Raw genomic sequence first — 17,517 nt, forward strand, 5'->3', positions numbered from 1 at the left:
TGTACTAATGTAGATTAATACATGTCAGCTTTAGTTTGGAGCAACCCAGAATTAACATGCCATGAACACAGAATCAATTTTGAGACTTATAATCAAAACACACGTAGCTAGAGTTACATTAGCTTTACTGCCAGCAGGATTTAGCGTTATCTTTCAGACTCCTACAAAGCTACACAATTAACTGAATTGTCTTTAGCCTGAAAGACAATGATAAATGATGTTTCTCCGTAGCGCATTTGCAGCTAATCAAGCAGCAAATGCAACCTGACTGACAAGCCTTCTTCTATTAACAGGCTTCTGTATAATTTATTTCACATTTGACTTTAGCAGAACTTTACGTTTCATGATGATTAATAAAATATACATAGCCATTTACTGTCTGAGCTGTCACTGAATTTCGCTTTAAAATTATCAGAAGATATTAAATAGGACCATGATTTAAATAGGACCGAAAACAGTGCATTACATTATCTCTCAAGGTCAAAAAGGATTTCATTTTCCCAACTCAAGGCCAGTCGACTAAAACTGCACTAAACAATATATCCTTTCATGCCTTTCTTTTGTCCACAGTGTGTGTTAGTTGTTCATGTAAACTCAAAGATGCACAAACACTTTCTCTAATCTGGAAACTCACTACAGTCTCACAAGGGCTAAATTACTCTCTCAGACAGAACATCATTAATCTGAAATCCTTTGGAAAAAGCAAGTGGAGCGAGCCAGGGCTGAGACTATAACATACTGTTAGATGTGTAATGTGTTTGTAAGGTTTAAGTCAGCATTGTATTGCTGAGCTATAAAAATGCAGAGACCTTGTAAAGCATATGGGAAGTTTTATTTTTCAATGTTTTTTTTTGCCAAAACAATATAGTCTTGTTAAAATGGCCAAAATGTTGGAGCCTTACATTGACTCCCAACCTTCACCTGCTAATATATTGTTTTAATCCTCATTATAGCAATCCCAAAATAAAGTCAAGATCACAGTTATGTAAAGGTTGTGTGTGTGTGCCCATCAACAGATTTAAGCTGTTTTTCTGCACACAGTTGTTACTTAATGTAGGCCTTAAAGTATGTAATACTAGCCTGATATTTCGACTTATTACAAGAACAATACAATTACACGAAGTCGCCACTGACATACACACCAATAACGGATTTTATAAATGATAACCTACATATAAAGCAATCTCAAAATGATTGGGTTATTTTACGGTTTGGGTTTTCTTTACTATATTCGACACGTTAGTGGGTTGCTTTCCTGCGTGGGAAAAGCCTCTGCTGAATTTTCTCAAACCCGTTTGAATAATGGTCTCCCGCATCAACCCCGTCACCGTCTCGGCTCCTCCCCGCACCAGAGGCGGCTGCATGGTCTCCACGGAGCGGGCGATCCGGAAGAAGGACGTGTGTTTTACCATGATCACGCAGGACGCTTCGTTTTGCGTGTAATTACAATACCGCACTTTGCCAAATACCGTGGAGAGAAACACTCTACCTTAAACGTAAGTAAATGTGAACAAAAAGACGGCTTTCATGTAATCGTTTTGTCTTAAGACGAGCTGGCCGCACACCATGCCCGCCCTGTGTTGTCTCCCCGCTGTGCTGCGTGTTGGTTTCCGGAGGTTGTCCGTGTGCGCACGGCACTGCCGCCAGCCCTAGTGCGGGGTGCACAAACTGCGTGGCGCTCCCTCTGCTAGTGTGTGCGATCAGACGTAGGTACCACTAGTTTTGAATGGCCACGGTTTCGATTCGTCAATGTCTGTTTTTGTCGACGTTTAAGTCCACGTTGCGAAGGCCTTTTGTGTTTCCCTGACCGGGCCTACATTCTTCGTCTCGTTGTGTGTGTTTAGCTGCCGGAGTTGGACAGCTGTAGTCTATACTTCATTGTATTCCCGGGAACGTTGAATATGGGTTATGGTCGCCTTCTTGTAGTGCAGAATTCCGCAGTCCTGTACAGATTTGGACATTTGAAGCATTTCTGTTATTACAAGCAAAGTGACGATCTGTGCAGAACTGCGGAAATCTGCGGCCAGTTGCGCAAAATAGTTCCATCCGTGCTAACAGCAAATCACACGAGTCGAGTCTGACTCCTGAGGTATATCTGTGTGAGGCGAGCTGTTTTGTTTGCTGTTGAGATTTTATTTATATCCTGTGATAAATTAGCCAGAAAGAAAAACACGTTTCAACAGTGTAACTCGTGACTTTATATTTACTGTGATGAACGTATTTATGTTGTTGACGGCAGATCAAATAGACGAAAAGTCTGTTGGATCTGTTTTCAATTTTACTTCCCTGTTTGGTATTGGGAATATGTACCCTTACATGTAACTGTAACTTTTTTGAACACTTAACTGACATTGTCTTATTGATGAAACTGAATATTGTGCACTCCTGAAGTACTGCAAACGTATTTTGATCTGTGTAATAAACATTTATTGCGTATCACTGACTTCTTGAATGCCTTGAAAATCTGTTAAGTGTTGTACATGGAAATAATATTAAAGTGTTTTAAATGAAATGACATTGCAGTTAATTAGATAGTGATAGTAATATCCAATCATTTTTAAAAGGTATTTTAGCTGTGCACAAAAAAAAAAAAAACATGCAAAGAACCCACTTGTTCAGATGTGTGGTTGTGATCATGATCCTTTTTGAACAGAAATGATGTATTGAACTACACAATTGACTGACTCCAACTCCATACATTGCTAGTGTTCCTGTCCATTAATACAAACTTCAACGCTTGCATTCCTGGACCTTAAGAGAGTCACCTTTCCTCTCTAACTTTCATAGTTAATAACATTATTGAAAGGGATAATTCTAATTACTGTAATTAACACTGCTTGTTTCTCTATCTCACATGTGCATGCTACAGCTCTGTGGCATTCATCCTCAGCACACTTCATGAACACAGTAACACATGCACACACAAACAACTCTACACTTTAGCTCTTCTGAACAGTAATAATACAATAAAACAATCAATCAAAATAACAACTGTTTTGAAAGTTTTCTAAGAGAAATGTTCTGCTTTGCAGAAGTTTAACCTAATCCCATTTAGAGAGAACGCTGGATTACAGGAATCATGTAGTAGTTAAGTGGTCATTTGAATTTAAATTTCATTATAGGGGATTAGGAGGGACAGCAATATGCTGAGCTCGGCAGTATGAAGTATTCAAATAGTTACAGTGGACCTTAAAGAAAAATCAGGAAATTAATAATTGCTTTTTAAAAAGTAATCTTTCAATTGATTTGATTGATTTGGCAGAGAAAAATCAGGTACTTGTGATCAGCCTGACAATTGGCTTGGGCCTACTTTTTACTTTTTGTTACTGCAGTTTTTTTTTTTTTTGTATAGTTTTGTTTTTGTAACAACATGTTCTGTTTTCAGGGATTTAAGAAATTCTGTAGGCACCAAACTGCCCCTGCAAACTAATACCTCGTTTCCACTGTTCGGCCCTTCACAAAGAGACACTTTTCCACTGCTTTCCATGCTATCTGCTACTTGCTGGTGCCATGAAAGAACATTAACTCATATACATAAATATGCTAATAAGTATTTTGTTAGTTTACTATTCTGGTAATAAAGTTATGAGTTGAGCTACAAGATGCTTCCCCTAAATTACATGTAGAGAAGCCATATAAATGCAGATAAATAATAATAACAATAATAATATGTATGCAGTAAGTTTTAACATGTAACATATGCTATATTGCCATCAGGAAAACAATGCCTACAACCTTATATAGCACATTAATATGAACAGCAACAAAATTTCTTTATGTTGCACCATCAGTTGTCGTGAATGTGATTGGTCAATTTTTTAAGGCACCACAGAACTATTCCATAATCCCATTGTTTGTAGCACAAGAACTTCCACGTTTGGTCTCACCTAGGAGAAGTCTAGAAACACAATATGTATGTGTCTGCTGCAGCCAGGATCATGATTGATGGTTCCAGTTGAAACCAAGCATACGTGGTTAGAACTGATTCAAACCCCTATTCTTGAATGTGTTTTTCTGACTGCATGCCACTATGTTTGTCTTGCTCCACAGGATGTTACAGGTGAGGTGTGTCTTTGTGGCCATGCTGCTGGCATGGACCGGCCTTTGTGGGGGCTTCATCCATGGGGAGCCCGACCCTGAGTGTGGCAACAGCCTAGCGGATCAGGTGACCAGAGCCCAGGTCTTCCCTGCAGTGGACATGAAGGCAGCCCAACACATGCAGAAGCAGCAGCTGGAGGTGTTGTTTAGCCACTATGGGGAGAATGGCACCATTTCCTTGAAGGGTCTAAAGAGGCTGCTGCAGAGCATCGGCCTGTTCCGGGCCCGTAGAGTGAATGTGCAACACAGGGAGACATTGCAGGAGCACGAGCACGAGCATTCCCACCAACATCACCACCACCCCCCCCACAGCGGCCACTCACACCACTCGGAGATCCCAGCCAGCAAGAAGGTGACAGAGGGCCCCAAAGTCCTGAGAAGCAGCCTGGGCAAGAAGACTGAGGACACGGACAGCCACCACAACCTGTACGCCAAGAAAGGGCTGCAGGAGAGCACCACACCGGCCTACACCACCAACATCCTGCTCAAGTCCCAGGAGGTGCGCAGCCGCAGGAGCACTGATGGCTCCCTGTCACCAGAAGGCGCCTCTAGCCCTGGGCCTGTGGGGGCCAGTGAGCAGTTAGGTAGCCTGCTGGTGACGGAAGGAAATGGCCACCATCCAAACAAGGGGGCCCAAACAGCCGAGTCAACACAGGCTGATGACCACGACCACGATCATGATCATGACCATGACCACAATCATGACCATGACCATGACCATGACCATGACCATGATCATGAACATCATAAAGGAGAGGTAAGATGGATTTAAAAACCTTACTTCAGTGTGCTTTAAATACAGTCCCCAAGGGCCACAATTCAATAGGTTGTCTAGTTTTCTTTAAGACTCCACCGGCATTAGACCAATTAAAGGAGTTAGTTCGGCTTTACAGCGCCTAATATACCCCAGACCTGTCAATACCAGAATCAGAAACTCCGAGTACACACGTTTAATATGTTCTTTGGATACCCCTGCGTCGATAACGATAGGTTGCATATGCAAGCGTGGTTATCTGAGAAAAGAAGCACTGCCCAAGGGGGAGGGGTTTTCAGTACGCATCGCTGGAACGCATCAAAGACTTTTGTCTATCAAAGCTGCCATTGGCCCTTGTGCCCGTCACTCAAACAGGGCCCTTCTGCTTCCTGTTTGTATAAAAGGTGACGTCTGCACAAGGACTTCCTATTTTTTGCCGGGAGCTAGAACTCCTGTGCGACCTTGCAACCCTTGCCCAAGGGGGAGGGGTTACAGTATAACCAAACCGTCGCAAGGGAGGAGGCAGCGAGCTGGTAAGAGAGCCTGCCCTGAGGCGAACCTACTAGGAGCCGTTCCAACTCTATGACAGAACCACAGGGGCCCCTATATACACAGCGGACCAACAAGAACTAGCTCAAGTGCCTTCCGTTGGACACCGCAGCAGTGGCCTCCAGCACATCTGGCATAGCTAGGGCGGGACCACAGACTGCTGGCAAAGGAACTATATACATAGCGAAGCACGTGTGCCCTCGCTAACAACAGGAGCAGTTGTCCACGCTGAACTTAATAAGGAGCGGACAAGCTCAACTGTCTATTCCAATGAACTATATAGACTGCGGGGTGCAGGAGCCACACGCAGGACACAGGAGCAAGTTACACACTGCCAACCAGCAGCTAGCGGCAACAGATGCTCTACTGATGTCAATAAATTAACTATATACACAGCGGGGCACAAGAGTAAACTCAAAGCCTACCGCTGAATACAGCAGCAGCGGAACCCAGCAAAGCTAGTATAGCTAGGGCGGGGCCACAGGCTTGCTGACAAAGGAACTATGTACAATGGCGGGGTACAGGTGTAAAAAACACATGCACTCCCGGCTACAGAATGAACTATATACAGTCACAGTCCGGTAGGAAGGGATAACGGTTACTAAGGCTACTGAGGCCAACACCAGATTCCCAATAGAAGGAACTGGGCCCGTCACATCCAGCCTGTAGAACCAAACAAAGGTGCGCGGCGAGACCCAACTCGCAGCCGCACAAATGTCTGCCAGTGGGGCGCCTTGAAAAAGGGCCCACGACGTGGCTACACCTCGAGTTGAGTGGGTCACCAGGTGTTCAGGCACCGGGGCTCCAGTTGACTCATAAGCCGTGGTAATGGTGTCCACAATCCAGTGTGAAAGGTGCTGCTTTAAAAGCGTCTGGCCCCGTGTCCGTGCTCTGTAGGACACAAACAATTGGTCTGAGCGCCGAATGTCCTTAGTGCGCTCCAAATAGCACCTGAGAGCCTGCACCAGGCACAAGAGGTGTAGCCTACTCTCCTCCTCCGAAGAGAAGGGAGGAGGATGGAAAGCCATCAACTCAATAGGCCTGTTGATATGGAAAGGAGACAGCACTTTCACGAGGAATGCAGGATTAGGCCGAAGCATAACCCTGGAACCATCTCCCGCAAAACGGACACACGCAGGGTGAATGGACAGAGTGTGTAACTCGCTCACGCGTTTTGCTGACGTGATTGCCTACAAAAACGCTGTCTTCAGTGAAGCTAATCTTAAGTCAGCTGACTGCAAGGGCTCAAATGGGGCCTTGGAAAGTGCGTCCAGCACTACATCAAGGCACCACGCGGGCAGAGAAGGAGTGCTGGTAGGCCTCAGCCTGCGCGCACCTTTCAGAAACTGAGTCGCTAAAAAATGAGAGATACTGGGCGCCGCGTTGTTCGGGATCCAGAGGGCTCACGGTAGAAAAACCACCAGCTGTACACGGATGAGTGAGCGCAGCAGAGCTCAATCCAGTAAACTGGAAGAGCGAGACCTCCTACAGCCGCAGCTGCGGGCTGCAGTGCGGGCGCAAGCCGGCGGAGGAGCACCTCTCGCGGGCGAGGTCTGTTACGACAGACCGAGGCTTAGGCCGGGCGGCCGGCCTCGGCTGTTACTGCCGCTGCATGCGCTCTCGTTGTGGAGGAAACAATCCTGTGGACAAAAACCAACACAGCGAACTAGCCTGAATAATAATAATAATATTATTATTAAACAACTAGTTGTCGTGTGAAAGCCGAGATGAACCGAGTAGCCAACGGACTTCCGCAGCACAGACGGAACAAAACCGCATGGCTAATTAAAATAAAATTAAAAACAACACACAACTGTAGCAAATCGGTGGAAGGAAAGCACAGTATGTACTGCCAGCCAACCAAAAAGCGCAGATTTCTGGTTTGGACAAACAGAGGCTCTCTTGCACGTCTTGACGAACCAAGGCGAAGGGCAAAAAAGGAAGTCTTTGTGCAGACGTCACCTTTTATTCAAACCGGAAACGGAAGGGTCCTGTTTGAGTGACGGGCACAAGGGCCAATGGCTGCTTTGATAGATAAAAACTTGGATGTGTTCCAGCGATGCGCGCTGAAAACCCCTCCCCCTTGGGCAGTGCTTCTAACTTAAAAGATAACTCTCTGTTACTGTACTGTTCTCCCTACCTAGAGGGTAGTATAGGTGCCTTTAGCTAAGTGACAAAAGTCTACTTCAACCCAAAGTCAACCCTCTTTTGCAGAACATCAGTACCAGCAGCAAGATTACCGAAATGATGAAACTGGGTATCCCAGCCTCTTCGCCAAAAACTGTAGAAGTAATTTCTTTCACAAATGCAGTCAGGAATCAAGAGGTTATTTATTATGAAGGCTTTTGGAGAGCCAGGGCGCACAAGGGGCTGTCCCCTGTCTGCCCTAACTCCAACAGATATTTATACACAAAGTTTTAGTAGGTTTTGTAAAAAAACAAATCATCCTTGCATTAGCTACTGCTGTTGTAAAGCTCAATTAAATGTATTTCTGGTTAAAGGTTTTAATTTTCATTCTAGGTAATTGAGAAAATAGTTAAATTAAATCATTAATTCTTCATCCATTTATTAAGATGTGTGGTGGACTGAAAACCAGAAGGCACTATTACCCTGGAGAACCAAATGTGAAGAACCATGTTTTAAATGTATATAAATATAAAGAATTCAAATACCATTGATTGATTAGTCCTGGTGTATATTAAGATCTAAGCTGCTGTTCTGATCAAATTTGCGCCCTGTGTTTCAGTGTTTCAATGCTTCCACAATCCTGAACTCCCATGGCATGAACATGGATACGGTCCTGTCGATCGCAGACTTCAGCTTCCTCTGCCCTGCCCTCCTCAACCAGATTGATGGCAGGGCCTGCATTGTGCACCCAGACGTTATCCAAAGTACAGAGAACAACCAGAAAGAGAGCTACATCCAGGCAGGTAAGGATGTGTTTTAACTAAGGCCCTAGGAAATAGAATTTTGAAAAAAAATTGGAAAATGAAGTCCATGTGCGTTTACCTTAAACATAATGTTTAATTCCCAAAAATCCAGTGCCACCTGGCCGAACAAATGCCTGAACTAAAAAACAAAAGTACACAAAAACCCAAGCGCACATGTGCTCTCACTCTCACTCTCTCTACCCCACACCCTAACTCTCCCTCTAGTTCTTTCCCTCCCCTGGTAATTGAGCTCACTGTGATTGCAGTGCAGTCCAGCATTTGCATCCTGGTATACATCTTGCTTATACACTATAGCAACACGTGAAGATGCATAAAACCCTCATTTTAGGAACCATGCCAGTTTCACTTAAAATTAATGATTTATTAAATAGTATCTCTGGTTTGACAGGACATAGGTTTGTTTATTTCTTAAAACAAATCCACTCTTCAAAACCAATAAATCCCACTGGTCACATTATTGAAAAAACTGTTTTTACTATCTGATGCAGTTTTGCTTTGTTCAAGCCTCTCCCTCTTGATTGATGGAGGCTTAAAAGCAGCTGATGAGTGTCTCTAACAGTGGGTCTCGGCTTTGGAGGCAAGCGTGGTGCTTCAAATCTGCATAAAAACATAAAAACTTCTCGACTTCTCTGTTAGTTATTTTAAGTGTTTTAGTCTACATTCTTTGTGTTTGCTATGTTTCAGCTCTGCTCAGTAAAAGTGTGACTATCATTGTGTGTCTGTGCTGTGTGTGTCTGGATCCATTGGACTGTTTCTGCCTTCAATGTGTGTAAAAGTGTCCTGAAGCCCAGCGTGTGTTGTTTTAGCATTTGTCACTCTGAGTGTTTTGTAAAGTTAGGCATAGGAATCCAGTGTGACATATAAATTGCATTCAGAGGCCTTGGAAATTGGAAAAATGTCCAGTTGCTTATCTCCAGTGTGTGTTGTTTCAGCCTGGGTAGGCGGTGTGGTGTCCATCACCATCATCAGCCTACTGTCTCTGCTCGGTGTGGTGCTCATCCCACGGATGAACCACATCTTCTTCAAGTTCCTGCTGAGCTTCCTGGTGGCTCTGGCTGTGGGCACTCTCAGCGGAGATGCTTTCCTCCACCTCATCCCTCATGTGAGTTGTGCCCCCGTCCAGAGGGTGTATAGAAACTCACTTTACCAAATACTAGTGGTTCTCAAACCTCGGTTATTCCAAACTTTCCTCCAGGTTTTTGTTCCAGCCAAGCTCTCGATGACTTAATTGACCTGATAATCTGACTTTGACTTCTTTATTTTGCAAAACTATAATTAACAAAATTATTGAATTACTAAATATGATCACAGCTGCAAGATGTGATCTGTTTTCATTATGTAGTCTTGATTTTAGTTGTTTTTCACATCCAGTCCTTGTAGGCTATTAATCCAGGGTGCTTTGTAGGTCTTCTTAAATCATCACCTGCATGGAATTGAAACTGAAAGTGAATGATTAGCTCACTTAATTATGCTCAGGTGGAATGAAAATTCAGGAGCTCTTGGCCCTCGGCGACTGTATTTAAAGTATACAGTCCTAACCCATTATTATATTACAGAACAAAACTCTATAGTATGGCACTTGTTTTAAAGTATTAAAATGCCAGACCGGCCCGAAGGTTGTACATTCTTTTCTCCTAACTGGAGTTGCATCATTGATTTTGCTCACAACATGATGTGATTATCTTTTTTTTTTTTTTTTTTTTTCTGTCTCATGAAGAGGACTGGGTCTTGAATTCTGTGCTCTCCTTCATTGGAAACAGGTAGACAAGACACTGAAGTGACATAAATCCCGTTCTTTGCCTGTCTTGTACATTAAGTCTTCAAAAAGGACCAAGTTGGGTTAAAATGTACCCGTTAGATAATAATCAGTCAGCACTGAACACTGGCCCCAGCAACAACGAAAATTGAAACATTCCTAATGACTTTAAATGAGATTTTGTACCAGCATTAATCACCAGCATAAATACAATTAGACGTCACATGAAGTATTAAACCATAATAGACATCAATTCTCATTGAATATGGAGCCACAGATTTTAATCTATGCACTACAGCTTTTCCCTTTCTATTTTTATTACTTATTTTCATAGTGACTCTTTAAGACTATTGAAAGTCATCTTTAATGTTTGTTGCCATTCCCAGTGCTTGGACAAACAAAACAGAATAATGTTTTGTTTCTAGACAATACATATTGTAACATATTGATGTTTAATGGAATATTTTAAAATCTGAAAGCCATTATATTGATGGTGTTTTCTCAGTGACACCATTAGGAAACAGTCCCTTAATTAGTGTTCATTTCCATGTCTCCTAACAAATTATCAAAGGGAGCCTCATTAGGAAACTGTGGGGGGGATCTCTCTGTGAACAGCTCACAGGACTGGCTTTTAAATGAGGATGTCCTCATAGAATTTAAATGGAAAATGCACTCACTGATCATTATTCGGTACAGAAGACTTTGTTTCATCTCCGTCAGTGTAACTTTATTTTAATTAACGCCAATTATTGCAGGGAGTACTCTAAGTAAGGTATGAAATCGCAGTATTAGGCCATGTTAAATGGATTCCGTCTCTAAGGCCATTTTAATAGTAATGGCACACTTATCAACTGGCATACTGTTTGCCTATTAAGATATATATATGTATTTAGCCTTGGGCAGAAATAGGGGGGGAAAAACTGCATATGGTCAGTTTTGGGGAGATTAGATGTTAAATAATTGCACTAATTATTATTGGAAAAAACATTTGAGTTTAAACCACATTTATTTGGGGAAACCTGAAAGGAAAATGAAGTTACATGAGCGTGTGGGGCCTCGAGCTCCTCGGCCTTTACTGAACCCTTGCCATCCTGTCCTTCAGTCCCAGGCACCCCGTCCCCACGCCCACGACAGACACACAACCAACCACAACGACGCTCACCATCACCATGACGCAGAGGAGGAGGACGCCCTTCACTCGGTCTGGAAGGGGCTGACCGCGCTGGGCGGAGTCTACTTCATGTTTCTCATAGAGCACTTCATCACCCTTGGCAAGATGTACAAGGAGAAAAAGCAGAAGGTGAGGGCTTCACATGGTGGCTGGTCTTCTTTTATCAAACTGTATCAAAAATTGTTTTTGAATATTTTTCCCCTGAATGTTTTCAGTAAAAGCTGTTAAGTAAAAGAAAAAAGACAAGCAAGCCATATGGTGTTAAAGTATACTCACGCTGTGGATATAAAAGATCTGTCAGCAGATTTTAAATCCTTGGTAAATCTGTATTATTCGTGTGATGGATTGTAATCAAACAACTTGTGCTATATCGAGAAAAAATATAATGTTAGAACCTTGAGAAATTTCTCATACGTTTTTCCTAGCATATGCAGCCAACAGTTGGTATAGTGTGTGTTATTTATTTATTTCAATGTTTTGGCTTGAAGATAATTGTAACTTAATCACCCCAAAAAGTAAAAATGCTTTACTGTAAACTTTTTTTTTCTTATTTAAATGCAACTGTTTCATGTTAGTGTGTTCATGAGTGTGTTCAGGTCTGAATGGAACAGAATAAAATGGGTTTAGTGTCACCTTTTCTAAATGCAAATCATAATCCTCATTAGTCTGAGTTTGTGTTTGTCAGGGAGGCAGCAAGTTTGCCTTCAGATAAATTTGCTTTTCTTGCTTCAGCCTGTAACTTCTGTTCATTGCATCAGCAGACTCAGAAGAAATGGGATCCGAATGAAGAAAATATGAACACGGACAAGCTGCCGACTGGAGAAGAAACCACAGATTTAAAACCAAGCGAAGGTAAGATCGCCAATTCATTTCCCCAGATAGTTCATGAGCCTTCACTTGACTTCCTTTTATTTCTTTCCTAGCAAAATACAGAGAAGTAGTTCAAATTGAGTGAGCTTTGTGACAATTGCAGTTGGTGTGCTGAGATATGCGTGCAATTAGTTCTACAGTTACAGTTTAAGTACACCTTGGGTCATCTGAACTCTGTGAACTGACAGAAGCCTTCAACTCTTCTTAAGTCCAGTATGGAACTAAAGTGCAGGATTTAGATGGTATTTATGTTCTGTTTTCCTTATTTTTCTGCTCTGATGTCATTAAGTTCATTGTGTTTCTAGATTTGCTTAATTCTGTGTGTTTTTAAGTGTGTATTATCATGAAAATAATATTCCTTTGAGCCTCTTCCCTGAATCAGTCCTTCATTTGGCCTCCTCCCCCCAGACGTGGAGACAAATGGAGCGGGGGCGTTTGCGGAACCGATACGGTTCTGTGGCGAGAAGGGCATGGGTGTGGTGGGGCGGGGGACGCCGGAGGAGGAGGAGGTGATGTTGGCCCCTGCGGTGCCCCCGCAGGACGGCTACAGCGAGTACACGCCGCAGGACTGCGAGAACAAGTGCCACTCGCACTTCCATGACACGGTGGGGCAGCCGGACGACATGCACCACCACCACCATGACTACCACCACATCCTGCACCACCACCACTCCCAGAACCACCATCCACACAGCCACGCGCACGGCTACTCGCACCAGCACTTCAAGGGCGCCGGGGTCGCCACGCTGGCTTGGATGGTCATCATGGGAGATGGGTTGCACAACTTCAGCGACGGCTTGGCCATTGGTATGATTGCTTTTATTTACAACTGTGTCTTTACTGACTTTGAGAGCCGGGGGAGATGGGGGGGTGTCTCCAGACTCTGTTCTATGGGTTCATTATGAGTCATTAACAAATTATAAGGTATCCGCTATAAACATATGTTTTAGTTTAGCCTAATGACATAAATTGGCATATCCAGACACTGCAGATCCCCAGGACTGGAGTCTGGCACTCCTGCACATTTTGGGAGTTCCTGTTTGCAGACGGGTGACAAATTAAAGGAAGAGCCAACATAAAGCGTCTCAGTAAGGTGTTGGGCACCATGAGCCACTAGAACAGCTTCAATGTGTCTTGGCATAGATTCTGTGATTCTCTAGGATGGAAACCAAATATCAACCAATATCTTCCAAAATATATTCACTCATTTGGGGTTTTGATGATGGTGGTGGAGAGCGTGGTCTATCACGTTGGTGATCAATTGGGTTGAGATCTGGTGACTGAAGGCCATAGCATATGATTCACATCATTTTCATACTCATCAAACCATTCAGTGAGCCCTCGTGCCCTGTGGATGGGGCATTGTCATCCTGGACCACTCCCATCAGGATAGAAATGTTACACCATAGGATGATAAAGGTGATCACTCAGAATAACTTTATCACTTAGATCCTTTCCTCTTGCCATCTTGATCCAAAATCCAGGTCAGCTGGGCCTGCTCAGCATTTTTATACATGCCACAGAGCATGATAGGATGTTAATTGCTTAATTGTATCATGCTGTACACCTGTTTTGAGGCATCTGCATTAATTCTCTTCCTCCACTCATTTATTCAGGTTTTTCCTTTAATTTGTCACCTGTCTGCGTCTCTTGCATTTTTCAAAATTATCATTGCAAACTGTATGCAGGAGAATACATTATGACTTCCAGTTTCAGGTTTGCTATCTACGCCAGGTTTCATACAAGGAAAAGGCAAATTCACAGCAGTAGCTTGTTAGATGTGTGATGGATGAGGCTGGAAGTGAGTGTCTTTGACCTGAATCCTCCTTTTCCTGCTCTTTCTCTAGGGGCTGCCTTTACTAAAGGTCTGTCCAGCGGCCTCAGCACATCAGTGGCGGTGTTCTGTCATGAACTTCCTCATGAGTTAGGTAAGTCAGTAACGCTATTCTGACACCAATTTACCAGCTTGCCCAAGTTATACGTTTATTGCAGCAGTGAAAAGAAAATGAGAAAAACATCCCTTGTGTAAAATTAGACTTTTATGGTGTTTAATGTTCCACAGCTAGTAAAAACAGCGATTTATAGTTAGACATCAGGAGGGCTAATATCAATTCTGAAACGTCAGCGGTCTGGTCAGTTTTAGGTGAGGGCATCTTTCAGCAAACAAACGTGCTTAATAAAACTGAGCTCTTGCAGGGCCGTTCCATTTGAAGATGCATTCCTGTTTTCTATTGTTTTGAGAAAGGCAGGTTGATGACGTTTTGCAGGGCTCTGGGCTCCAGTCACAGTCTGGCCTGTTCTCAGGGAGCTAGAATCTCTAGTAAAGTAAAAGTCAAATTAATGAATTTTAAATAATCCCTTTACATTTGCAGAGAACAGATGGCTGCATTACACCATTAAATGTCCTACATTTTGAAACTTTCAGCTGTGGGATTGAATTTACTAAAAGAGGTTCAAATGGTTTGGGGAGTTTATGTATAGCTTTTTAAGTCTTCCTGCCTCCAGCACCTCTATATCAAATTAGATCAGTTTTGGTGTTGGGTCATTCTGTGTGTTGTGGTGAATGGTGCCGGGGTGGTGGGGGGTGTTCAGGTCCTCATGCTGTCGCTGTGTGCTTCACAGGGGACTTCGCGGTGCTGCTGAAGGCAGGCATGACCGTCAGACAGGCCATCCTCTACAACGCGCTCTCCGCGGCCATGGCCTACCTGGGCATGGCCACCGGCATCCTCATCGGACACTACGCTGACAACATCTGCAGCTGGATCTTTGCCCTGACGGCCGGGCTCTTCCTGTACGTGGCGCTGGTGGACATGGTATGTGCGTCTTTACTTCCCTGGCTCACCGGTTACAGCAGGGCTGTGCAGCACCAGTCCTGGAGCTACAAAGCAAGTGCTGTAAAACACATATACCAGCTAACATTGACAGGCATTTCATCATAATCATAATATTACTATAATTGATGTGGATTCACAGTAATAGACGTATGATTGGTGGAGTTGCGGGTGGACTGCACAGGGCAATGGGAATAAATTGTATTGGGGCAGGCACAGTAATGGGACACACGATGTCGTTGCAGCTTTGGTTTTGTTGTGATGCTTAAGAATTAGTGGCTTACACTGCCCTCATGTGGTTAAGTTTTGCAACTGCTCTTACATTTCAATTTCCATTGAACAATCATATCATAAAAATCATAACAATGTTGAAATTGAAAAAATCTGAAAAACCTATTCATGCTAAATTACTTTCAGCACCGCTTTAACCCTGTTTGGGGATATTGTGCTTGACTTAATGCATTTAAAACAATTATTCCTATTTTACACAGATTTTGCTGTTTGTTTTACTGTTGTTACTCTGGCCTGGCTATAATATACCGCAAATCACGGGGGTTGGTTTACTGAAAGAGACCTTGGCCTGGGCTATAGGCTCTGTAGATGTCAGTGGAGGTGACTCTAGCTCAGAGTTCAGGTTAAAGACTGTTTTGCAGCAGTGCAGATTAACCCATCCTAGGTCTGACTTTTTCCCTGAAAGCCAAGGACAGCTGTTGCTGCAGAATTCTGAACAATCCTAATAGTTTTTTTTTCCAGTTTGCTCCTAAATGTGTACTGGTTTTGTCAGCTTCCTCCTGTTTGAACTTGCCACTGCAGCTTCATCAAATCATAGTCCGAAATGATCTGTTGTTTTATAAGGGTCCAACACCAATACATTTAACATAGGTGTATGCATTTTATTTGAACTTTGCACTGCAAATGTGTGCAAGGTTTTAGTTGCACCTAGGGTACAGTTAATCCTGAACTTTCTGAAGTGATAAACAAACATTTTTTTGTTAAGGCAAACATTGAAATAGATTTAAAAAGGAAATAAAACAAATCTGGGTCTCTTGGTGTGAATTGCTATAATCAGCTGTGATTTGGCACACAGCCCATTTCAGCTTTCTTATATGTGACAAAATCTTGTTTTGTCATTGCAGGTGCCTGAAATGTTGCACAATGATGCTGGAGATCATGGGTTCAGCCATTGCGGCTACTTCCTCCTGCAGAATGCTGGGATTCTTCTGGGATTCAGCATTTTGCTCCTCATCGCCGTATTTGAACACAAAATCTAAAACATCGGCCTCTGACGAGACGGGAAATTGGCTTGAGATCATCGTACTTACTGGTAAACTCAGATCGGTATATTCGCCAACCCATAGCATTGACCGCATTCTAAGCCACACACTCATATGAAAGATATTTCTGCCTTTTTAAATTTATTTTTGTATTACTGTTACATACTTTTCTGGAAACATGGCTTTATCTGGATATTATTTCTGTTGTGAAATTGCCAATTGAATCATTCCAGTCCCCATCAGGGCTTTGTAGATAAATGGGAAACATGGGACAGTTCTTACTGTTTTAGTAGGGGTGTTTTGGATATACAGAAAGGGTACGAAAGTAAGACCGACAGAAGGAAAGTCTAGTTTAATGTCACAATTGATTAAAAAAGGGTTACAAAAAAATAATTACCATATGATTTTGACCTCTTGAAGGGCATTGTAGGAACTGTATTGGGATGCCAGACACCTTCTGGACCAAGCTGTAAGAAAACAATGGAAATGAAGACAGATAATGTGTGTATTTGTTTAAGAAGGATATTAAATGTCTGTCATATAAGGGCTGCTTTAAGCGCTTACCTGAATGTGGTTAATATTAATGTTATTTTCATTGGTTTTTGGGTATGTGGGGGGTTGAGCCTATATTAATATATAGGTCAGGTCAGGAATTCCCTAACAGGTCAACCGGTTAAAACATTTCTGTTTACATTTCTCAGTTTCTCTCTTATTACCTTCGCAACTCAATCTGTTAACAGTTTTTATATTTTAAAATGTATTTCATGCAAAATGTCAATCTGTTACAACCTTCAACATTCAAAGGTACCGCATACCGTTATGGTGAAATCATGCCAAACTTTCATTGCATTCTGTACTGAATAATAAGCATGGCGCTGTGTTGAGGGTGTTTTGATTTCCCTGATGTACGAATAGTGCTTGAGGACTACAATTAAGTGGACTACTGAATTTATCAGTATGTTGTTTTGTTTATTTAAAAAAAAAAAAGAAAGTGACCAATTGTGTATTTATGGCAGCTTTGGATGTAAATTTGTGTGCTTTACATTCCAGAGAAAATACAGTTTACTTCACTGTCTCCTGTCTCCTTTGTGTACTTTCCTTTTGTTTTTATATTTCATGGATTTTTGTTTCCTGCTGAAACATCTGAGATCATCTGTGGGTGTTTTTGAGTTACGCTAGATAGCAGGATACAGGGGCGTGGGTATAAGTAGGCATACTATGCATGTTATCAAATTTCTGTAGTAGTCTTGTGGTTTTCAAAAG

General features: G+C 42.6%; 1 protein-coding gene across 2 annotated transcripts; it reads left to right on the top strand.

The window, feature by feature from the left end:
• Positions 1–1,340: 1,340 nt before the first annotated feature.
• Positions 1,341–17,329, top strand: slc39a6 (solute carrier family 39 member 6). Of its 2 annotated transcripts, none has more exons than XM_066687741.1 (10): positions 1,341–1,496; positions 4,051–4,855; positions 8,148–8,331; positions 9,285–9,454; positions 11,211–11,408; positions 12,038–12,131; positions 12,558–12,956; positions 13,997–14,077; positions 14,772–14,962; positions 16,117–17,329. In XM_066687741.1, the coding sequence occupies exons 2-10, from the start codon at positions 4,052–4,054 to the stop codon at positions 16,249–16,251; spliced, it is 2,256 nt and encodes a 751-aa protein (XP_066543838.1). In that variant the 5' UTR covers positions 1,341–1,496; position 4,051; the 3' UTR covers positions 16,252–17,329. The 2 variants fall into 2 exon arrangements, with proteins under 2 accessions (XP_066543838.1, XP_066543845.1); XM_066687748.1 differs by having other exon boundaries at positions 1,342–1,496; positions 12,041–12,131.
• Positions 17,330–17,517: the final 188 nt, after the last annotated feature.

This window comes from Amia ocellicauda, chromosome 2 (assembly GCF_036373705.1).
Source record: "Amia ocellicauda isolate fAmiCal2 chromosome 2, fAmiCal2.hap1, whole genome shotgun sequence".
NCBI lineage: Eukaryota > Metazoa > Chordata > Actinopteri > Amiiformes > Amiidae > Amia > Amia ocellicauda.